The sequence below is a fragment of the Dicentrarchus labrax genome, unplaced genomic scaffold (genome assembly GCF_905237075.1).
Source record: "Dicentrarchus labrax unplaced genomic scaffold, dlabrax2021, whole genome shotgun sequence".
In the NCBI taxonomy this organism is placed as follows: domain Eukaryota; kingdom Metazoa; phylum Chordata; class Actinopteri; family Moronidae; genus Dicentrarchus; species Dicentrarchus labrax.
In genome coordinates this window covers 11552400-11577969 of record NW_026136715.1, presented here as the reverse complement: position 1 = coordinate 11577969, position 25570 = coordinate 11552400, and the positions used below count along the sequence as shown (strand labels likewise).

At 40.2% G+C, this 25570-nt stretch overlaps 1 protein-coding gene across 2 annotated transcripts; it reads right to left on the bottom strand.

Annotated features, from left to right (window-relative positions):
- Positions 1-239: 239 nt before the first annotated feature.
- slc6a6a (solute carrier family 6 member 6a) lies at positions 240-18274 on the bottom strand. 2 transcript variants are annotated; one of them, XM_051424247.1, is made up of 15 exons: positions 18137-18267; positions 15502-15629; positions 13337-13566; positions 13104-13238; positions 10867-11101; positions 10140-10272; positions 9300-9434; positions 8781-8884; positions 8512-8636; positions 6916-7028; positions 5210-5347; positions 4667-4769; positions 3747-3847; positions 3443-3613; positions 240-2042 (listed from the first exon to the last, which is right to left on the bottom strand). In XM_051424247.1, exons 2-15 carry the CDS (start codon positions 15510-15512, stop codon positions 1887-1889), a joined length of 1890 nt encoding a protein of 629 aa, XP_051280207.1. In that variant the 5' UTR covers positions 15513-15629; positions 18137-18267; the 3' UTR covers positions 240-1886. The 2 variants fall into 2 exon arrangements, with proteins under 2 accessions (XP_051280207.1, XP_051280208.1); XM_051424248.1 differs by lacking the exon at positions 15502-15629 and having other exon boundaries at positions 18137-18274.
- Between the last annotated feature and the right edge of the window lie 7296 nt (positions 18275-25570).

Genomic DNA, 25570 nt, shown 5'->3' with positions numbered 1-25570 from the left:
CTTTATCCCACTAACAATGGTGTTTTATTGGTACCAAATTCATACAGCAAAATGACACAGTTAATCCTGGTTTATATTATAAAGGGGGTTACATGTTAATCACTTAATAATTATTTCAGCCTCAAAAACAAAATATCTGACACATGGACATACAGATGGACATTTTTCCAATTTGCAGGAATAAACGCTTCAGAGACGTTTATATATTTAAAGAATGAAAGAATTATTGACACAAAAAGTTCCAAAGAAAAAGATGTTTATTGATAATCTATATAGAAATGATGCAATGTGCATCTCGGAGGGGACAACTGTGAGACAAAAATACTTTGGTACACTTTAATTTCCAAGTAGCACGAGAATTTTACGGACAAAGCAGCACGGTACGGTGTGGTGGCTCCTGCACATGCTTCAGGATAACAATTCCTTCAGATTTTGTATTTAACTGTGCAAGTTGTTGCATTATTGAACATTTGAAACAGTTATTTTAAATTTGATGCTGCATTTTGAACGAGCAAGGAATGCCATTGCTTCAACGAATATTGCACACTGAAAAATGTAATCCAGGCTCACAATGTAATTGATATTTAGAACACAAATTGCTGAGTTTTCAGTAACATGAATTAATTGATGATGTTCATATGATGTACAGTATAAAATTGTTACAAAAAGGCATATGTGATTTACAAACAATTCAAATTCTACAATACTAATGCCTAAACTGAACATTAAAAACTAGAATCCAGTGGTAGTTCTGCAGAGCACGTCTGCTGCGGACATGAGCACAATGGAGAGCTGTTAGGATGTTTAGGGAAAAAAAGTATGTTTTACTTTTTAAGTGATGTTCTCACAGATCCTACAAATAATTATGAATCAGAATGTTTGTTGTCAGATTTCTACTCTATTTTGTCATTGTCTTAAGGAGACAACTAGATACTGTATATCAAAGTTTACAATATCAAAAGGTTAGAAGCTAAAAATATTTCCTCCTGAAATGAGTTGCAAATGTAACTGCAATACCTTGCAACAATAAAAACAAATACTACAATAAAGGTGAAACGACATATAAAGTGCAAAGAGAGGTTTCAATAAATGCACTGGGACTGACTATAGTAGTCACACAGGCTGTGTACAAATACTCTAAAAATGCCACTTCCCTTTTCTCCTTACTTCCTCTTCCTTAGCTGTTTTTCTCTTTTATTATTTTGTGGATGGATCTTATTATGAATGCATTTCTCACAGTATTTGGCCAAGGCCTTGTTTAACTTGTAACTTAAAGGACGTCAAGCAAGATTAACTCTATACACTGCATATTGCCACGCAACTTTACGCATATGTACTCTGATAGATGTGGGCGGCTCGTGGTACATTCATTTTCACTGCAGGGATGAACAACAACAACAATAACAACAACAAGAGATTAGACGTTATCTTGGGGCAACGAGACTGCCACAATCACGTGAGGGTGTTTAGACGAATTTTCTACCTTTTTAAACGGTTAATTACTCGTTTAGTTTACTGAATTTATGTGAAGTGAGAATTTCTTCTATTACACCAAAAAAAAAAAAAGCTAATTCCTCGTCTCTCCGGAATCAACAAAAGGTAGTAAACATTGAACATCTTCTATCTCAAAATTCTGCCTAAACTGAGATCAGTGCCAACTACAGCGACAACAATTGTAACATCAACAATATTGATATAGTAAAAAATAAAAAACAATTACAAGAGAAAAAAATTACAACAATAATATATAACTCTCTTCATAGAAATCAAACCAGAGTATCTCTAACGTGAATATATTGGACAATGTAAACCTACCATTATCAGTGTTAGCAAATATGATATTAACACAGAAAGCACACCAATCTTATTCCTCTCACAGAGAGCGCTCACATCATTGTTTCTACAATGGTGTGGGTGGGCTTGATCAAGCCATTGTTCCCGTTTGGATCCAGGGGCTGTGTCAGCTCGCTGCCCTTCAAGTTGTACTCTTTTGGGCGAGAACTCACGCCTGACTTCGCCGGGGCTGCCACAGCTTTGATCCTCTGAGGAAAGGACATTTGAAGTTAGAATAATGATCATCACAAACTGGTTTAAGGCTCAATATGACAGCTATCACAGTTTAAAATACATTTCAAGATACACCATTTATTAAAGCAATAGTTTATAATAGTAATAGACCATTTTGGGGAATATGCTTGCCAAGAGTTAGTTGAGAGGATCAATACCATTGTCATGTTTGTATGCTAAATATGAGTCTACAGCCAGCCAGCCAGCCTTGGTAACGGCAAAGGGAGAATTGACTCTTGACAGACCGTTATGACCTGCAGGGCAATGGTCATGTGACCAACTGGAGTAGGATAGCTAGCACTACCGCTAGCGAGCTAATGAGCTAGCATGTTTACTGCCAGCTGACCCCTATTGGCTGTATGAGCTGTTACAGCGTTAATTAACTGACAATATTGACTGGGGGTTTGACGATCTTGTTTCATGAGTTTGTATTTTAAAAATGGTGCAATGGACACATCTCAGAAGAAATTGATGACTGATTATTACTTTTGTTGTCTAATAACAATGGCACTGAGCTGTATCTCTTCATTATTTGACATTTCTCTAGACTAATGTTAACATCAGCTAACCATAAGCGACCTTCTGTTGCTTAGATAGCTATTAAGTCTTTACTTTGTTTCTCCCATGATCATAAATTTTACATGGTAGACAAGCTAGCAATGCTACCAAAAATGAGCGCACTGCTGTCTCATTCACTGATGTGACTTTACATGCAGTAGTTCAAACTACCCATCCGTCCAAAACCCGCATATAAAATATCCCCTGGGACTGAATGCACATTGCTCCAAATATCAGTTTTTCTGAAAATACTTACTCTGGTATCCCCAACTTACGTACCTAACTGACACACTTATGATCTTTTCCTGAACCTAATCAAGTAGTTTTGGTGCCTAAACCTAACCAAACTGTGACCGTTTCACAACATTAACAACGGATATATTGTTGTTACCAGGACAACGAAGGTTACCTGACCTAGGTCCCCTGACTTCATCCTGTCCTGCATGTCCAATTATACAGATATTCAGGGGAAAAAGAGTATATTTTCGGAAAAACTGGCCTTCAGAGCATGGCCTTTTCTTTCCGAGATAATGGGCTGTCGAACAAATTGGCTTCTAGTCCAATGGGACATTTTTCGGACTACTGGGGTTTCCAAATAGTTGGTCGTTGGAGTAATTGGTGGTCCCCATTCTGGTAACCTTTGGACTGAGCCAGACTAAGCTGTTTGCAAAGCTAAGCTAATAATCTCCTGGCTTCATAGTCACGGTACAGATATGAGATATCGATATCGATCCTTTCATTTAACTCTGAGAGAAAGAAAAGTGTATTTCAGACTATTTCCATCAGTTGCTTTAAAAGCAGTTAGGAGTCAGCTCACCTCGATCAGGGGTCCTTCAGACTGTAAGATCTTGATGACCATCACCATGGGGATGCAGATCATGGAGGACAGGGCCAAACACCAGCCCAGACCGATGGCCCAGTCAGGGTACTCATACACCTTGTTATAGGTCAAAGGCTTGTACTTCACCAGGGAGAAGACAAAGCAGCCCTGACAAACAAACACATGCCTCTTTTAGTATAAGTTACATCTCTCTGTGACCTTGAAAGTAGCAGCATTTGCCACATGTCCATGAGCCCAACACAATAAATTGACACTTCATAAGCTGTTGCTGATCTCTCACCATGCAGAGGACAGGAGTGATTATGGTCCAGCTCCATTTCATCCATGGGTTTGGTCTGTAGCCAATCATATCCTCAAGTCCATCATAGAAATTATCAACTCCTATGCAACACAAAGACGAAAAAGAATAACATGAGTTCTTGCACAAGTTTGTCAAAATAGTGAACATCACGTGCGTTTGTTATTATGGAATGACCTTCTTATCCACCCTTGGAAATGAGGTTTATGGCCCCTTATCTCTGTTATCGGCCCTAAACTGCAGCATGTATTACCACTGGGTCACGTCCCATGTAGTGTTTATAGTATAAACAGTCTTGCTTTGTCAGTTATAATTAGCTCACTAGGTCATCCTTTATCTTCTGTGTTGACTGTAATAAACTATGCATTTATTTATGGATGACATATGGAAATTATCATTCATTTAGAGGAATTATCTTGTGTTTACTAACAGAATATTTTGTAGGTTATTTCAGGGAATATTTGATTTTTGTCTGGACTGACACATTGAAGAACTGTTCAGATATGTGTAGTACACAGTTTATTCTGAACCCCTTAATCTGAACCTTGGGGAAACATACTTAGCCTCACAGTCACAATAACATACATATAGTACAGGTTTAGAGTTACTTTTTCTCATTAGGCTAAATCATTGTCTGTCATTAATAGTAGGATCAAATCTGGTGGGAGGCAACCCGGGATAGCCAACCACAATCTAGTGCAGGACCAACACCATGCCCAACCCCCCCCCCACCACCACCACCACGCCCCTGCATACAGTTAAACATATTTACTACTGATGTGGAAAGGAGCACAAGGACACCTTTGTTTACCGCCAAGAGATCATTTGTGCACTTCGGGATCATTACTTTGAAAAACGACACACACTACAGAAAGCTATCACATAGACTCGCTTCCACTTACCATAAACCCAGGCAACAGCAATGCATTCAAAGAATGCAACCCACAAAAGGCACACACCACTGGCTGCATAGTAGTCAAAGAGTTGAAACACGTACATGCCACCCTGGAAAAAGAAATGAAGGAAAGCTGCATTAATTATCTCTCTGATGTGTGTGGAGGGAATGAAAGTCACAGAGATAGAAGGGGGTATCAAAGCAGAGGGGGTGAGTGTTGGGGGGGGGTTGAAAGCGGTGCACAAGAATGCTGGCACCCTACCAATAGAGGCAGAGTTGAACAGGTGCTGAGACGTCATTGAAGCACGGTTAACTGCTAAACGGAAAACGGCATTCCGAATTGTTCCATTCAGACACACAGGATGTGAGTGGTGAAGGTGGTGGGGAGCCATATTTGGTCGTAACAATGCAGCAGCCAACAGGCAAGTGGAAAGTTTTTGGCGTTATCGCTGCTGCTGATCCGAATACACATTCTCTTTTTCCTTCTCTAAACAGGATAAGCAGCAGAAGTGAAGGGAGCAGAGGCTTTATGAAGTGTTGGTGAACTTACTTTTGTTACCATGGCGAGTCCCAGGAGATAGCTTATGCAACACATCACAGCTATAAAGATCTCTCGTCGGTAACCCTTCCTGAGGACGGAAGGATATAGATCCACAATAGAGGTGATCTGTCCTTCCACTTCAACAAACTGTGGAGACAAAAGCAGCTATTAAGTTTTCATAGGAAGAAAAAAAAAATCAATGTTTCTTTCTGTGTGCATGCAGCTCTTGTTTTGCCTTTACAATCCAGTGATTAGAGAATGAGAGCTGTCTTTGTTGGGCAGTAATGAGAATTTAAACAGGGCTCCTCTCTGCAGCACTAGTTTGTTGCTACCAAGACACAACAGAAACAAAACAACAGTGAATCACTGTCTCCATCTCCCCGTCTGTGTCTCTCTCCCGCTCCCCTGTGTCTACACATTGCCTCATAAGCTACATAATGTCATAACAAAATTATGAAATTGTTCCTATTTATCAAAGTATGCTGTCTTTTTGCACCAAGAACATGCGCCTTTGTTGCATGAGAACCAAACAAAAACCTCTTACATAACAGTGGCATGTACGTGTGAGCGATGTTAACAATATATAGCATTCAGGACTACAAATCTGCATGAAATTTATGGTCAGAAATGTACCCACACACACACACACACACACACACACACACACACTTACACATACACGCTGTCATTGGCACCATTTCTCTCATGGCCATAGCTGCATTTACATGTGCTCAAATTTAGAGCATCGGCCTGATCTTGCAGTTGGCTGAGATGAGTAGCCGGCCATGTGCAGCACTGAGTTAGCACAGGAGTAGAATTACACTTGGAGGCAGGAAATGTGATATAGCCGGAGAATCCCTCGGGCACACACTTGTGTTTTGTCTGCTTAGATTATCTTCTCTTAATCAAAGATCTGCCTCCTATCAAAGCTAGATGGCTTCCATACACGCTATTATAATGACTTCTTCTCCTAACTAAATGTTTGGCAAACATCCATCAACTTCTAAAAACGTAATTTGTGGTATTAGAAGGCATTAAAAGGGCTATAATCCTCACACAGTGTGGTTAGAGCGGTTTGTAAAATGCCTTTGTGAGAACAGGCTACTTTGTCTGTCAGTTATCTGATACCTTGGAGACGTTAGATGTGGATCAGAGAGACACTAAATGTGTTTTACACATTGGGGCTGGCAAGGGCCAACTAACCCATGGGACCTGGCAAGTGTCTGTGTGCAATTCATGGGCAGTACACCAACTAACTGTCGATGTAACTATGTAACTATTCTATTCTCGCTTAAGAAGCACCTTCAGAGCACAGTGAACACCAGCTCCTAAATCATAGTATGATCCCTCCGGTCTCTGATCTCACTGCACAGTAAGGAAACGCTCCAGAAAGCCCGCTCCATCCTTCAGGACCCCAGCTATGTCCTACACGTGCTCTGCAGCTAGGACTAACTGGAGGATGGCTACCTTCATACAGGAGGCTGGTTGCTAACTAAACTCCAGTTTTATCCCTCCTTCTATCACGCCTTGGACTTACCTCCACACTTATTGGCCCTACCGCTGCTCTTTGTTTATCATGTCTTGTCTTTACATGTCCTGTGCGTATGTTCTCTTTAACTATGCCTGCCTCAGGAATTGCCCCTCGCGGATAAATAGAGTTGAGTCAAATTAAAATGTACATAGCTTGGCACCACAGTCATTGTGAAAATACTGACCTGGCTATCAAGGCCCAGAAGCAGCAGCATGATAAAGAAGAGGATGGCCCACAGGGTTGGCAGCGGCATCATGGACACAGCTTTAGGGTAGGCGATGAAGGCCAAGCCAGGACCTGGAAGGAGAACATAATGGGGATGGGGAGATGGGGCGGAAGACAGAATTAACATTTCTATCAGATTTCAGCTTGGACGACATGAGGGGATTCGAAAAATGTATGTAAAGATTGAGCTAGAGAAGCTGAGCGGGGTCTGGCACTGCCAATAAGCTACAAGAAATATCAGCTACCGTAAAATGTCCAACAACTGACTGACGTGGGATGAATGTAACTTTATGTTTATTCTATTCTATGTGTTGAGTGGCTTTAAGGAAATAAAAGTGTTTATTCATGCTCTAGTGTCCTTTTCGTGTTTATTTGCAGGACAAATATCAACCACCATATCAAACTGCACATACTGACATACATAAATACCTTCTGTTTATACTGTATATAACATCATCAGCCCATTCTACTGTCTGTATATGCACTTACTGCTACTGTGTGCAAGATGGTGAGATGCCAAACTGCATTTCTTTGTACTGATATTTACTGTGTGCAAAAATAATCTAATCTAATGTAATCTAATCTAATCTAAACAAAGCAAATGAGGATTTTAGCAAAGCCAAGAACCAGTTCAGCAGGATATAATAAGAGCATGAGACAGAGTCAGAAATCACATAAGCTAGTGCCTCAGTTGAACAGCTGAGCAAAATACAGGTCATTTCTCTATGAAGAAATGCTGTAATTTATGAATTTTCATTGTTTTCATATATGATGGAATATCTTCTATGTACACACTAGCATGCCATCACAGAATATCTGTCATTATCATACAATTGTAGTTTGATCTCACATGATTATATTCAAGTTGCAGTCTCAAAGATAGCAAGAGTTTAATTTTAACTGAACAGAGCGAGCATGCTGAAAGAAGACGCATCTCCTTCAAAGTCCACATAGAGTTTAAAGGAAGGCAGAAACAGAACCGGTGGCGTCCACCTCAGGAGATCCACAGCTTGTTAACAGAACTGGCCTTACAGTGCAGTGCTGCTGGTCAGAAATATCACCTCAGGGTGCCAGTGCACATACAGTAGAGTACAAACAGTACGGTGCCAATCTTCTGAGCAATGTCCCCTGGTCAAAAAGATGTAAAGCTACGAAATGACACGGGCAGGTTGAATGTGGGACTTTGAACACCTGTAATAATGATGATGGCCCGGAACAAGAGCTCTTTAACACGACAGTTCATTGTGTAGCTACAACACACAGCACTTGACCGATACAATGTAATCTGTCCTCAGAAGAGGTGGAACATGTTTCACACTGAGGTAACAATTCTGTTTCTTTAAAGCTTTTATTCAAGGAGTGTGCAATTGCCGATACCTCTACATTTCAGCATCATCGTTTCCGAGACTTAAATAAATTACTTGAATTACTTTTTTCCCCTCTTTGCTGTTGCTTGACTATCTCTTTTGAGTTTCCAATTGTCTTATCTTTTTTTTTTTTTTCGTTTGGCAGCAGCGCCCACCATCACTGCTGCCATCACCTTGGACCCTCGTACCTGACTCTGCCACATCGGCAATGTCCACCCCTTGTTCTTGTGCCATGAAGCCCAGGACGGAAAATATTGCGAAGCCAGACACAAAACTGGTACCGCTGTTGAGGCCTCCCAGCAGCAAACAGTCCCTATGTCACACATATGTCATGGAGGTTGTTAATGAACACAGGCGGAACCGAAGTTCCCATTTTCTTTTCACGCAACCGTCTCTGACACGAGTTGCTGTCACTACTACAGTCCCGATTCTCCCCCCCAGCGAAAACACAGCTCACCTGTAGCAGTTGTATTTGTATTTGTTGTAGCTCCCAAGTGACGTCATGGCTCCCAGGCAAATGGCGTAGGAGAAGAAAATCTGGGTTCCTGCATCAATCCACACCTGAGGAGACAGAGGAAGAGGTTCAGTGTTTTCCAGACAAATTTTATCCTTACAGTCAGCAACAAGTGATTGCTCTCATATTTTAAGCTGATAGCATTAACTACACAATAGGCAGATTCCATGAGACGGATGAGAAGTCTGATACCACTTCAATATCTGTCTGGTAAATATGAAGCTACTGCAGCCGGTTAGCTTAGCTTAGCATAAGGACTGGAGACAGAGGGAAGCCTGGCTGTGTCCAAAGGTAATCAGCACAGCACTGGATTTTGTTACTTTTAGACAATGTTTTTATGCTATACATAAAATCAGAAACAGTTCATTTAGTACCTGGAGGCAGAAATGTGAAAGATATGAGGGGGAGTTAGAGAAGGGAGTTATTACAGAAAAAGAGGAGATGAAGAGTTCTTGATCCTACCTCTGGATCTTGTAGGCGGGTCAGGTCAGGGTAAAGGTAAAATTTGATCCCTTCAGATGCCCCGGGCAGGGTCACTCCACGCACCAACAGAACAATCAGCATCACAAATGGAAAAGTTGCTGTTATGTACACCACCTAGAGAGGAAAAAGGAATTATTAATCAAAATACTGAACAGCATACTTATGACTCATCATCATACTTGAGATATAATTGGATAAACTCAACTTCCTTTTTAAGTTCTCATTTCAAACTCCTATTTTTCCGACAGCAGGACAAAATAAACACTGTTCTTGTTACCTGGTAACAATTCCTCCCTACCCCAAGTATTTTTACAGAGAAAAAGGAGGTAAGGTTTGTGAACAGTGATGCAATGCCTACATTAGTCATGACAAGGATTTGAGATAGAGTGCATGCACAATAGAGCACAAAGCACGCTCCTCACTTTCTGAATCATTATCTGATTAAAGATTAACGGTGAACATTTTAAGGCACAATAATCCACAAAAGCCATAAATAGTTCTTATTAACGTTAATAATGTTCCTCACACAGTTCCTCCTGTTGGCTCTGGCCCAGTTTCTGTCCCACTAACAGAAACAGAGAGCAGGGCTAAGGAGCGGCAATAAACTGTTTACAGCCGACAGTGAGTCTGGCCAACAAGTAACTTCGAGGACAGCAGAGGCTTGTGTCTTTAAATCAACCACATTAACTGCCTACCAAGCATGTGGGTTTTCTCTGAGCAACAGTGTTTTGTCATTGACTTGTTGGGCTAAAAAGTAAAGGCCAAACAGCATCCAGGCAACACAATAAGTACAGGATGTGTCTACGCCTCAGCACTCACTTTCCCAGTGGACTTGACTCCCTTCCAGATGCAGAAGAAGCAGATAACCCACACTGCAAGGAGACACAGGGCCAGGTCCCACTTCAGGGGCCCTATGTCCTCAATCCCAGTGGAGATGCTAAGGACGTTCCGTCTGCAGAGGATACAGAAGCACAAAAGAGGTTTGTGGGACTCAAAACAGAAGAGGTTATCTTGTACATTTTCAAAACACACCCAAGGAGTCATGTGGCATCCCTAGATTGTGACCATAAGAGACTCATAAAAATGACAATAAAAGTGAAAATCAAACAGACACATGACTCGGTCTTTCTGTGCCATTTTGCTGTCCAGAGTATGAATATACTAAAATGGTGAGAAGACTATTCAGAAAAGCTTTGTGTGTCTAATGCTGCATAATCTGATTTAGTGCTGCTTATTGTGATAAATCGTCATCAAATTCAAACAAAGCGAATGGGCATGAAAAAGTTTGCAGTTGATATTTCAGTTTAGTTTGACAACTTAAGTCAAACTTTGAGGAGCTGCAGTGAATGTATAAGAACGTGTCGTGCAAATAAAGTTTATAATAAACTGGGAGAGAGAAAGTAAACTGCCTTTTGTAGGAACTGCTCTTGTTCAAACACATTTACGCAAGCAAGATAAAGAGGCAGTGTTACTTTAGTATATTCACGTGTGTGTGTGTGTGTGTGTGTGTGTGTGTGTGTTAGGCATGCTGTCAGTAACTACTCACTCCCAGAACTCGGTGACGGGGGAGGTAAAGTTGGTAATGTTGGCTGCCAGCCACAGGGTCTTGTTCTTTCGGACTGTGTCCTCTACACAGAATTCAGTGTTCCAGGGCTGCTTGCATTTTGCCCAGGGGAGCTCCGGCTGAAAGCATTGAATCAGGTAGTAGAGTCCCCAGGCCAAGATCACGATGTAATAGACGTTCAGTAGAGATACAATCACAACAGAGGCATAGCCAATACCTGGAGAGGAGAGGGGAAGAAGGTAGGTTTTAACATCAGCTCAAGATATCATCCAAGACGATATGATTTCTATTTTCTTCACATCTTACAATTAAGCTTTGTGATAGCTGAGTTTAAACATGCAAAGACTGTTCACATGGTGAACATGTTGGCTATTTACACATCCAGCAGATACAGAGCAACATTAGCATTCACTTGGAGTTGTAAGTCCAGTATTCACTCTCTCCTTTAGCTTCTTTTTTGGTCTCCACCAACTCCTGAGAGAAATGTCTGCCAGAGTAACTAAACCCTATCCTGAAAACCTTTGTATATGGGTATTTATGTACTAGTGTTGTTGATTGATTCAGGTCAAAATCTTTACATTTTACTGCAAATATTTGAATTCTACATATTTTGCTATAAGTGGTTGAAACCCGGCTATTGCAATTGAATTTTGCTATTGGCTGATCTGAAGGCAGTGGTAGCAGCTTTCGTCTCCAGCGTCCGCTCCTATAAAAACCTCCACTCTGCAGACTGTGGCCTGCTATGTAGCAATAGCCACAGACAGCCTCTTAGCCTCTTTGAGCCACTAGCTTAACTAACGTTACAACACAGGAACCACACAGAAACTTTTACAAATGGCCATTAATGTGCTTCTAGTGACCAGGGGGACTCTCTATGTTTCCAACGCGGAAATAGAGGGACAGCAGCTGCTTGTGGCTGGTTAGCTGGGTTAGCTATGACTACCGGCAGCTGTACTCCTGCTACACTGAGCAGTAGTCAGTCTGTCACTCAGGTCGGTGTTACCGCCGGCATCATATACTGGGTGGCCACAAGGCCACGCCCCCTGTTTGAGTGAGGGTAGACTGCTGAACAAGCTTAAAAACAACAGCAAAAGAACAACTAACTCTTTATTAGCTTCCCAAGCTCGACTCTCCTATCTACTGTTATAATGTCCTTAGTGTTTTTACACTATTTTTAGATGACTTTGCCATGAACCTATGCACAGAAATCCCCGGTACTCTTCCAATGCTCAAGAGTATTTTTAAACTCATCATCTCTGCGCCCCCACCTCCTTGTTCCCACATTCCAAAAGCAAACTGATAGACAAGTCAATGCTGTGACAGGTGGGTGTGTACGTATATTCAACTGTGTGCTGGTGTGCAGGGAGTAAAGTCATGAATACTCCATGTGATAAAAACATGTGAACGCTGGGGGGGGGACAATGGGAGGATTTGTGATTGGCCGGTTTTGGGGCCACTTGTGGACTTTCTCTGGTGTGCCAGACGCTGCGCCAGATGGACAGACAGCAGTCTCAGCGCTCTGTGAATAGTGGAGACCATCAGCAGCTGCTAGAGATCCGGTGCCGCACAGTTTCCTCTCTTTTCATGTCGCGTCCTGCGTGCGAACATGAGTAAGGGTGTGACGGCAGCTGCTGAGGGTGCCATGCCTTAGTGCTTGTCTACAGCTGTCACTCAAACGTATGAGGGGCTGCACCTAATGAGAGGCCCTGGAGTCTTGGAGTATCAGTAGCTCGTGGTGATCTCAGGTCAAGAGACCGGTTGAGAGAACCCAACCCTGACAACACTGGCACAGCACACATACAGTATTTATAATATCCTATAAGCTGAGACAAAACAAGTGAATCCAAACTGCAGCTCTGTGTCAACAAAAATGATCTTTTCATGCAGACCTGCTGTGTGAGACTGTACCCATTGCTAGGCAACTTGATGTTTGCTAGTCTGTTTCCACGGTAACCGAGAAGTCATCAAATCCATTATACACACCAAATCTGCAATCCAAGGATGACTTTTCTTGTTTTGGAGCACCATCAAGCATGTGGTGATCATGTTTACATAAATGTGTGTGTGTGCATGTTTATAGTTTTATACGTTTTAGTAAATGAGCCTTTTACTCGCGTTAAATATTAAATGATCTAGTCAGGAATGATTTGTGCTGTGAGGCACATCCTCTTCTTCTGTGTCTGTGTGAGCATGTGCAGTGTTTGTGTGCTCAGACTGACCAGTGAAGATGGGGCAGAGCTTGGCCCAGCAGGTGATCCCTCCTTCAGAGGTGTACTGGCCCAGTGCAACCTCCAGGAAGAACACAGGCAGGCCACCCCCAAATAGGAAGATGAAGTAAGGGATGAGAAATGCACCTGGGTAATGAATACAGAAAACAAGTCAGTTTAAGACGTCTTCTTGCTACGCCAAAGGCTTAACACAATGGCATCTGCTGTGTGTGTCCGCTGCCTACCTCCACCATTTTTATAACAAAGGTAAGGGAAGCGCCAGACGTTTCCTAATCCGACGAAGCCTCCCGCCACAGACAGGACAAAGTCGAGCTTACTGGCCCACTTCTCTCTCTGAGGAGCCTTGCCTTCGGCCTCGTCCTCGGGCCTCGTGCCTGGGCTCTTCCCCGGTGAAGGTTTCAGGGTGTCCTTGTGAAAGTCCTTGAGGCATTGGAGCTTCTCTTTTTGTGCCATGCTGTGGGTGGCAAAAATAGAGAAAGGACATGTAAGATGACAAAGACAAACAGAGAGAGAGACAGAGGTGAGCGGGATAAGACAGATAGGTAGGAGCATTAGGTAGATGATTAGGGAGTCTCCTGATTGTGTTACCGCGTGCTGTGTAACCACTGAGTACATGATATACAGTACTATGTCACTAATCTTGCTAATCCTAACAACTGATGCATGGAGGTCATTCAGTCTAGAGAAGTGTTTGGGGAGCTGATTTGCGCTGATGTGACAGCCACACAACACCACACATCTCACAGTGCAATCAAACAGTGAAAAGGCCCACTGTGCGTCTTTATCTGCCTCAATCTTTCAATCAATCTGTGGATAATCAGAGTATTTTGGTTTTAAGGAAAAACATCTACACTAAAAAGAACAAAAACTGCCAGACAACCATCTTGGTGACAGCGCGTGCACATTGACAACAGTGTTTCTGATTAGCTGTACTTAAAGTTCTCTGTTTTCCATCGAGTCTCAGGGTGGGGCTTTTCTTCTCAGAAGGGGGTACATTGTCACTGAAGGAAAAAGGAAGGGAATGTTTGGACATGATACACGCCCTTAAGACCTCGCCAGACCTTGCTGGAAAGTTTCCTTTTAGCTTTCTTCTTATGCTACTGTATCAGCAACAAGTCAGCCCAGCGTAATCCAAATTTAGAGAAGAAGATATCCCTCTGCATTCCCAAAGCCCTGGCTGCTCCCCGGAAGATACAACAGCTTAAGTTTACTTTAGTGTTTACACTGTAAACCTCCTTTCCAAGAAAGACAGGATTTGTTATTACCGACGGAGGTATCCTATTTCCCGGCATGAGCCAAAGAGGAGAAAAGAAAACCTTATAGGACAGGAATAACTGAGTAAGACACGTCAAGACTGAATGGGATTTAAGCTCCCCGCTGGCGTATAATAAAGAACAAACGAGGGACAATGAGGAAGCTATAATTAATTGTAAGATATGAGATTAATTGGGATACTAGTTCTCTTCCTTTAAGGGAAGAAGTCTGCATAACATTGCATACTTCCCCTTAAATTTAGACTGCGTTGTTTATCAAAGCTCTGACAAAAGAACAAGTTGTACTGAAAAGTGTCAATCCTTCAAAGTATGAGTTTTGTACAAAATGTAAAACCGCTAAGAACAAATGGAACATTTTAAAAATGGACAGTAATGTCAGAGCAGAATAACAATTATCACAGTGATAATAACAACGTTCCCCTCGCAGAAATCTGCACTTCTACCAGCGACCACATTTAAGGAGAAGATACCCTGAAAGCTTTCACATTCCTACCGGGAACAATGTGTCTGCTCACTTAATCAACACTTGAACAACAACCCCTCCACCCCCCTGTGTGTGCACACTGCGTCCCATCGTTTTCTGCAATTTCTCTCTTCCTGTTATGCATGACAAGTCAACTTGAACCACATTTCCATTCTCAGACCTCCTTATATAACTGGATCAGTTCTTGCACACACTGTTTCTCATCCTGTTTGCTGTCTCTCTCTTTATCCCCTTTGACTCTGGTCTGCTCAGCGTATGTTTTCACCTGCCTGCATGGTGTTAGGAGGCTGTCTGCCCGCCAGATAAGACTTAAGGCAAACTGTCCTGGGATTTAAGCCCAGACATACTTGACTACAAATTCCCTAAAATAAAAATAAAGAACAGTTTTGTTTCTACAGAAAGCCTCACTGATGTACAGTTGAAAATCACTCTTTCTACAGAGACATGTATCACAAAAAGTCAACAATGAAATCTATTGGCAGTTCTCCCTTTATTTATTTAACCTTTTAACATACAAATACACTCTTAAAATATCCACAAAAGCATTACACTTTGATTTGACTATTTTTAAGCCCATTCATGCAGAAAAAATTAAACTCTCCTTTCCGGCAAAGCAGTTTAGAAAACTTACATTTCCTTCATGGCTGCGACTATGTATAGAGTCCTTCTCTCTCAGCTGTCACCATTCCTCTGTACTGAATGCCTTTATGCCGACACGGGTCACAAGAAGTGGAGCTGACAGCAGGGCCCGCCCCTTGGCTAAAGACAATTAAATCCAAAGTAGAGATTGGACGCAGCCTAGCTGTGACAGACAACTCAGGTACCAACATGGGAGACTGTAAATTTCCACTTCCCACTACTCCCTGCCCACAAACATACACACAGCCAACACACACACACACACACACACACACACGCACACACAAACACAAACACTAATTCATGCTGGAGACACAGAGGACAAGTCAGAGGAAAAGAAAGGCTGGGCTGGTCCAACACTGGGGGTTGGTCTTGAATTATGATCTTGTACAAATGAGATGAACTGAAGGCTGCATTCAGAGTTTTAGTGCCGTTTTTTACACTAAAATATGAAGCACAGCTTCATAACAAGCCCCTCATAACATCACCATGCCACTTCCAAGCATCTTTGTGTGAAAACTATTTTTATTCGCTCTTGTGCTGTGATAATTTCTGGTATGCGGGACATTTCGAATCACTGTTCACCATTCTTTCATGACATGTGGTCTGTTATCTGGGAAATGTAAACCAGTACAGTATCAGCTTAAAACAATTCCTAATAAGGTAATGTGTCTCTAGTGCTCGTCCATGGTCTGTTTAGATACCATTCACTTCTTTGAGAGCTCACAATGGCTGGATAGAGAGTGGCATGCAAGAGTCAATTAAAAACTGATGAATTCCTCTGCAGGATTTGCACAGTTAAATGGGGGACAAGGATCAGCTGATGACAAGCTGTCATTTAAAACACAGCACACACACACCTTTGACACCTCTTAGCTTTGCACGACATTATAAGCCATCATATTTCGGTCTGTGTCATGCTCTGTATACTATTTTGGTTATGTAACTATTGACAGACACTGTCTAATGTATTGTGTGAGAGACTACAGGGTTTGTATCTTGAAAGAGGCTTGCAACAGAAAGAAAGTCTGGTTGATGTGAGTCAACTCATAAAAGAGTTCCCCTTTAATAAAGAGAAAACCTTGTAGTGTTTGTTCTTAACTTAGACACTGAAAAGGGTTATTGTTCAATGAAAGCAACATCATAGTGTAAAACTGGATCTGTATTTTAGTGAATTATGAATACACTGTTCACTTCAATTAAATAAAATAATTACACTTTTTTCTCCAGAAACCATTATAAGCTTTGGTTTTATTGTATCTTGTCTCAGTTATAGCTTTAAAATCTTCAACTTTGTGGTGCTCAGATATGCTGTAAGTGAGGAGAACATTTGTGTGCATGTGAATAAGTCTGTGTTGTGTTTAAGGAGTATTACACAAATCTAGGAAAACACAGTACTATAAAAACAAACGGTATTATCTGTTAAAAGGTCCAGTGTGTGAGATTTAGGGGGATCTATTGGCAGAAATTGAATATAACATTCATAACTATTGTTTTCATTAGTATATAATCACCTGAAAATAAGAATGATACAGCGCTAGATTTCATTAAATTCTACACACTGGACCTTTAATTTATCGGAAAAACAAAAAAAAAATTAAGGTTTGAATTACTTTTAGTTTATTAAAATGTTAAACTGTGCTGACAGTTTGAATACAATGAGCTTCAACAAACTTTCATGAGCTCATTTCATACAAAAACACTGAACCAGTAACTAAAAAAGTCAAATTTTTATAATCACTAGGCTGTTAGGTAAAAGAAAATTAATAAACTACTCCTTATTTTGCAGTTTCCCAGCTTGGGGACTTTGTTTTCAGCCTCTGCAGCTAAAAACAGGCACAGTGACCCCTCAGTTTTTATCCTGCTGAGAGGGTGGATTGAGGTTATTAAAGGACACCTGTCAATCAATCATACACTGGAAGGGGCGGAGACAGAAGAAGTGGGTTAAGTATCTGCTACTAAGCATAAGATAAATGTCTTAGTTAATCAGACCTTCTTCAACAGACTCTCCTCTAAAGGGCTCATAAATATTAATTCACTCATCCATCCATTCATCCATTCATCCATTCACCGAGTGGATGATTTGTGAGTGTGGATGGTGAAGGTGTGCCTGGAGCCTGCTGGAGTTAATAAACATATTTCACACACACACACACACACACACACACACCACGTCACTGTGAAGCCGGGGCGCGCCTGAACGCATCAACAGACCTCCAAAAATGATCAAAGAGAAACGAGGAACAGGGTGTTATCAGCTTTAAACACAGGAAACCGGGTTCAAAGGCCAAACCCGCGTTTTTATAACATTATTTGCTTAAGTTATTTTATTTTTTTTAAAGAAGGGTTAAAACGCATCTCACTCTTTTTTTTTAGCGGAAGCATTATGAAAATAATTAGGACACAGCATCATGTGGAAAGAAAATACCTAAAATGTGTTTATATCAGAGAATAAAATGAATCAACATGCCTACAGAACAACATCAGAATATTCAACATGTTTCTAAAAAAAAAAACAATAATCTTAAAAAGACAGTTGAAGAGCGGATACTTCTTAAATACAGTTTTTTAATAAACAATATTAACCTTATTTACTGATTTGATATGTAAAGAAGACGCCGGATTACCTGCCCTCGTTTTACTAAGAAGACTGTTGTTCCTTGCAGCCTAGGTTTAACGCTGAGTGAAACAATTTAATCTGTTTGTCTCTGGGACCATTGTTTCTACGAGCTGGTGCGCGTTTAATATCAGTTAGAGTGGAAAATCACCAGCTTCTCCATGCAACAACTTCTTAAAGCGACAGCCTCCCTCCGTCTCCCTTCACCTGATTCACTCACTACAGTAATTGATCAAATTAATCGCACCCTTAGTATGTTTTTATGGTGCTTTACATTTTGATTTACATTCACCAATGACCTGCAAAAGCGTATTCAGTCAACATTTGGCACATAGTTCAGCACAGACTCTGATCTGCTGGTGAGAATCTTTTTTTTTTTTAACACCAAAATAGTTGCATAATCCTAAAATGACTCTATGTGAGTCATTTTGGTAGCACTTTCTAATGAGGCCGCCTTTATGAGCTGTAACTAATGGCTTAATCCGTGGTTAATAATAAAACAAATGCTCAGACTGCAGGTATAGATGTTAATAAGTCATTAATAAAGGGCTGAAGTATTGATAAATGGTTTTCAAACTTTCTGCAGGGGCACACCTGTATTCATATCCATGCAAAATTAGCCTCTATAAATTATGTTATCATTCTTATCTTTCTGTTAACATTTATTTTTTATTAACTTATGCCAAATTTGACAAACAACAACAATATTACTATAAAATATTTATTAACAAAATCATCCAGTAAAACACCTATTTAAACCAGACAGGTCACAAAATAATAAATAAGGGTAGCCTAATGAAACTACAAAGTACTGATACAGTTAAATAAAAATGTATTCATAACGTTTTGTATAGCTATATAGGCTATTGCAACAAATAGAAAATCAAAAACTAAATTCCATGGCACACCTGGACTGTTTGGGAACCACTGGTATAAATAATGTATTTTGGTCTAGTTTGTTTGAAATTTGAAATATCTACTTATAATACCACTTAATACCACTATTTGATGATATTTTGTACACAAATACATGGTCCTCAGAGGATGAATCTACTGACTTTGGTGATTCCTGACTTTATATTTATCTCCACCAGCAGGTTCACATTTTTATCTGTCAATGAAATGTCTTGACAACTACTGGATATGAATGCATACAGTTACTATCGTATGCTATTTGTATGCATGCTAATAGCAAGCAAATAATGTTCCAGGAAATATCCAACAATGGAAATTAAATAAATATATGAACACAGCTTAATTCAATTCAATTCAATTCAGTTTTATTTGTATAGCGCCAATTCATAACAGAAGTTATCTCAGGACACTTTTCAAATAGAGCAGGTCTAGACCAACACTTGGCGACAAGGGCAAGGAAAAACTGCCTGTTAAAAGGCAGAAACCTAGGATAGATCCTTCGGCTCTAGGTGGGTGGTCGTCTGTGTATTATGTATAACATAATATACAGAAACACAACACAATCTACATTTATGCGTCAGTTCAAGTAAGTTAAAACTGTATCTGCGCACCCCCAAAAGGTCACAGTAGGATTTTTCTTTCCAACCATGACCCTTCAGGGGCTCTATATATATCTGACTCAGTTAAAGAATGAATCATATAAAGTAGCCTATATAGTAGAGTATGCTGATTTTATCTATCTTAGCAAATAATAGCATGCTAATAAGCTACACTAACATAGTGAAACTGGTACACTTTGGTTAGTATTAGCCATAGGCGGAGCCAAGGTTTGGGCAATGGTGGCCATGGACACCAAGTCTGGCCACCCTACACAGCACCATATTTTGGGTTATTTTATTCTTGTGCTGAACCATTTCTGTACTGCCACAGCTCCATGGGGCACACTATTTAGCAGCGAACTCATCTCATTGTGCTGCCCATCCCCAACCCACTCAACCCAGCAAGAGACGATCTTACATAGTGGCCAAACCGTGTAATTACAGCAATGGCGTCCGTAATATGACACACACTGGCCCAAAAATATTTTTTCCCATAAGGTCATATTGTGATAGAAGCGGCTTTAAATCTGTGGATACATTTTTTGGAGTGTCACAACCCTGGGAAAATTGTAATAAAAAAGTTAACCATTTTGGCAGGTGGAAGTCTTTGGTATACATGCATTCATTCAGGTAATTTCTTCACAGCAGACAGTGACTTTTTTGGCTTCATGTGCCACTGAGCAGCTTTCATAGAAATGAACTGAGAGCTGCCTTTAACGCTCTACCAGTTCTCTTTATTTTGTTCCACATATAAATGAATAGGAAGCACAGGCTACAAAAGTAGTAAAAGCTGCTGCTGATGGTGATAACAAAAGGGCGCTGTTTCTCTGCACATCCACAAGGCCATCAGGGGCTTATTTTAGATACATACATTTTTGTCATGAGCAAACAAACACCATAATCTAACCTCTGTACAACGCTATGCCACGCAGAAAAAAAAATTTACACAATTTTAATTTCATGTTAGCATGCTGACTTTTGCATTAGTAGACTCTTCATCTAATCTTCACTCTTAGAAATAAGTGGTCAAATTGTCTAATTAGTGAGTATATAAGTGAGTTTTTAAAACCTGGCAACCCAAAAGTTTATCTTACTAATAGTTTATAACTGATCTATAAAGCATTATTTAACACTTTGTATATGTTAATGAAGCCATTACTTTTTCTTAACTTCTAAACTTAAATACTATTCATAAAGGGTGCCTCATTAAAAAAGTGATACTAAATTTACAGTTTATTCATTTAAATTATAATCTGAATGTTTTAATCTAACAGCATATTTTGCAACATATCTGTAAAGTACCTTATCGAGTACAGGCAAAAAAATGAATGTGAATATTTCTCCTATATCCACAAGACTTGTGCGTTTAGTTCACTGTAGTGTGGTAATGTCTTAATCTGGAGCACCACCCATGCCAAACAGACGACACAGCCACGTGTTTGTATGTCATGTATTGCAGGCGTATAAAGATAGTGTCCACTAATGCAAACCACAGAGTGTTCACTAGAAGGTCAATCATGATCAAAATAAATCTTCAAGATCAACTTTAACTAGGTGGTTGTTGTTGCTGAAACAGGAAGTGAAAGCATGTTGAGATGTTGAAATGTTGAGATTAACAAGGTTTTGACAAAATATTTTGCCAGAAATGAAGTATTTCATTGTGCAATTATATTAAAAAAATACCCTCAAATCAAATTACAAGGAAGAACAGATTGTTTCTCTGTTCCCTATTTTTATGCTGTGTTTGCTTTTACTTGCACGTTTCCTCATTAGCCTTAAAAGCAACATCTCATGTCACTTTGGTAAAGCAAAGTGTATTTCAAAGCCACCCAGTCCCCTTGAGTTTCAGCGTTGGTTTCTCCCTGCAGAGAACAAAAGCTCTGTCAGCAGGACAACTGCTTTCTGATGCCTGAGGGCAAAATGGCCAGGAAACAGGAAAGTGACTGGAAAAAAAATGCAAGTTTGGACGCTCACTGAATGTAACTGTGACAAAAACCAACCTTGAATCTAAAGTAGCTGAACACACACACGAGGCAGAAAGAGCTTTATCTAACTTGTGTCAAGCTACAATGGCAGGCATGCCCACAGAGTAAACATCCTAAAATCATCACCTTCACATAACAATTCATGTGAAACATTAATAGTTTTTACAACTCTTACAAGGCCATAATCATGTTTGTTACATTAGAATATTCACATTCATATTCACATTGTTCTTTGACAACTTATCGTGTTTTTGTGTACGTTTATTTTGACTTTGGTGGCCCTGAAATTTGTTTTTTATTCCCCAAAGTCATTCTCTAGCTTTGCTCTAATGTCCTACCTGCAAAGCACCAATCAGGGGCCTGAATGTGGGCGACCTATCAGGTTCTATTTTTTTTACTGTGTCACCTTACTGCTGCTGAATTTTAAGTTCTGAAACTACAATGTTTTATGGAAGACCTTATGGATGACACCATATAAATGCCAGTTGAGAATCATTATTAAAAATATTTTTTGAACTTGTTTCAACCTTTAGCTAACATGCTAGTAGCTTGATAATGTTAACTATGGCCCGACTTTATAATAAAAAAAACTAATTGTGGCCTAATTAGCCTATTATTTTCACATTGTTGTTACAATATAGCCACCATATCTGGCCCTTGGACAAATGTAGCTAATTCTTGGAGCAGAAAGGAAAAACAGCACAAGAAAAGACGTAGACCAAGGAGAGAAAACATCAGCAAATTAAACATTATCACTTTGTATCCGTCCGTGACCATGTTTCCATGTCTAAACTTAAAGTATGTAGCTAAATCGCTGTCTATGCCCAAATATCCAAAATTATAACTCCCTTTGGTACTGTCAACTTTCTTTCAACTAACTCGCTGCTTTCTGTAAAGCTTTAGGACTTTTTAATACCAGTGTTACGATGTGTCATCTTCCCAGCAGGTTTGATGCATCACTTCACAGAAGTCGGTCTGATTGTTTACATTTGAAGAGTTCAGGGGCCAGAGGTAGTTGTTCTGGATAGATTTAGCTGTTTTTTTTGTTAGAGGTCTGCCTAGGGACAGACCAGTCACATGGTAACAGAGTAATCCTGTCTCACATGCAGACACTGTTTGTATCCATCTGCAGAGCTGGCCCTGTTCTCTACCGGCAACCTTGTGATTCACCTCAGGAGGAGCGTTACTTACCTCAGGAGGAGCGTTACTTTGCACTATACGATACACCGACACACAAACAAGATAAAGGATGAAGTGAACACATATCGGAAACATAAAAACTATATCTAAAGGACCTAAACTGCAGCAGATGCATTGTTCCTATGATTCACATATGCATGGGTCAGATATATTTACTCAGCTTTCTCAGAGAGCCTGCACAGTCTTTGACAAAGCTGACTAATAAGACCACTGCTCACTTGCCTGTCTGTGTCCTGGTTGCTAATACTTAAAGGGAGCACGTAAGGCTTAATCCCATATTACTGTGGCTATGTTAAGTGTAAGCATCTGACTGTCACACACTTCGAAGAGGAGCCTCCATACAGAGCAGGGAGATAAACAGAATTCCTGGTTGATAAGCTTGAGCTGCAATCAGTGTTTAGGAAATTTTATAGGCATCCTCAGCGTGGTATTTGCATGACATGAGAGTGGAAATGTAGGGGGAAAGTAACTGGCTGCTTAACCCTTCTCATTTCAAGACAATCCTATAAAGAGATCTTCTTGGCGGGCACCTATCGTTCAGTTTAGTGCGTGCGTAGTCTTTCTTACATAATGGCTGGCTGGGGCTACACTACACCGGCTAGGACTAGGACTAGGACTGAAACTACAGTGTACAACCAAAATCAATGCACCTGTATGTATGTGTCCATATCTTACAGTATTGGGTTTTTTTTTAATGTTCAATAATGGAAATGTAAAAGTCGGGTGTAAGATGTAGTGAAGGAGTTAGAACCAGAGCTTATTAGGTCAGTCTCTGGCTAAGTATGAGCTTACCACTCTCTCTCTCTCTCTCTCTCTCTCTCTCTCTCTCTCTCTCTCTGTCTCTCTCGCTCTCTCACACACACACAGGTGGTAATCCCTAACTAATAGCAAATTAGGATATTGGCAGTGACAGCAGCAGTGAGTTATGTCTTCCGTCGCCTGAGAGGACGTATCAATACACAGGGACAAGGTCGCAAATGTGCTCATCAGTCCGTCACAGAACAAAACACATATGGCTGACACATTTAATACACATGTCGTAGTCTAACTTGATTTTGTAGTGTTGAAGGTATAGATGATTGCAGCAATAAGGTATACGCTCCTGTAAGCATAAGAGATTGTAGATCCTCCAATGGTTAAAGAATTCAGACCATTACTGTAAGTACCACAAAGTACAAAAATACCCCATTACACTGTACTCTACACTCTATCTTTGTATTTTCATGAAAACCTACATGTGAGCTATGTATAGAAGATTATCATGAGATGAGCATGTTGTTCCTGGAAAGACAGGCGGACAGATGGTATGAATGACACAGCGCTGCATGTTCTGTACACGTCATCCATATAGCACCTGAAGTAAAATGTCAGAATGAAACAGCAAAACCTAAATGATAGAGACAAAATAAGGTAGAAGATGATGTGGTGGATGTGAAAGGAAAGTAAAAGAAAGCAAACTCTACCCTCACACTAGCTTTCCTGTCTGTCACTGCAGCATTTATTGCTCTGCACACCCAGGAGTCAAACCTTTATTGTTAGGAGGTTAAAAAAACAAGAAGAAAACAAGGCTCTTCCTCCATTTCACTGGTAGATTTCTGCCCTTGCAGATTCCTGTATGAGGAGACAGAAGTCACAGTGAAGTCTCAATGAGTCACGCAGAGGCATGAGTCAAGAGCCAAGAGATTTTACCCTTTGCTGCCCTCTTCAAGGTTTTCTTTCTGCAAAAACACATGGAAATCATCAGGGCATAAAATGTTTTTTTAAGGGCTGGACACATGGCAAAAATATGAGTCATAACTTTAACAGAGAAAAAAATGAAAATATCTGTTTTAATAAGTCTTCTGTAAAGGAGACTGCAACTTAGGAATATTCAAACTGAAAGCATGCCTGTATGTTGCAGTCAATTTGAAATGGAAATGCTTATTTGAATTGAAATCAAAAGTGTTGGGTGTGTGGCATATTAAATATATGTAACAGATAAGAATATTGATAGATAACATGGTTCACGTTTGAGGTTCAGGTACTACGCTGCATACAAATTCTGCTATTTGACTTGAATTTTTGTTTTAAAGGTTGTACCTATTTGCAATCATACATTTAAAAGCTTTACATAATTGTGAAAATGTATAATGTGTACCAGTGAATTATCTGTCAACACGTGTATTGTTTTGTACACCGATCTCTCCCCGATCACAATCTCAAATAAACGTCATATTATTTTGCGTCATCAGGATGTACGAGTTTCATTATACATGTGACTCTTCTAAATCATGTAACTCATGGCAGCTGAGAATGACATTAAAAACAATGTCAGTGATGTAAGATTATGAGTTATTATAGGGCTTACTTGTAAACTATTCAAGAAAATAGCATCACAAAGGGCAAAGGGAGAAAGTGATTAATTACTTGACAGGCTACTAGTAGCCAAGAAACACACTGACCATGAGATCTAAAATAGATTTATTTGTGTTAACTGACAACAAAAGGGTTGTGCAATCAAGGTGGGAAAAACAAGAGTCTACAGCCAAGCTAGTGAGGGCTGTATTTCAGCGCAGCAGCGTTTTGAGCTGAATGTTATCACATTTTGGTTGGGTGTGCTAACATTTGCTAATTAGCACAAAACGCTAGGATGATGGAAACGTCTTTGGATAATAACTAGCTTTGTCAATTTTTTTTAATCTACCCATCTGGCAGTACCTACACATCCACTAGATGGCGCTCTAAGGTCTATTGCCCAATGAGAAT

Bases quoted from the DNA above. Each gene is read 5' to 3' on its own strand.
- slc6a6a (XM_051424247.1), bottom strand. The intron at 5,348-6,915 runs GTCAGTATTTTC...TTGTCTCCACAG, and splicing joins TTCTGGGCCTTGATAGCCAG to TTTGTTGAAGTGGAAGGACA. The intron at 3,614-3,746 runs GTGAGAGATCAG...TTTGTTTGTCAG, and splicing joins TCACTCCTGTCCTCTGCATG to GGCTGCTTTGTCTTCTCCCT.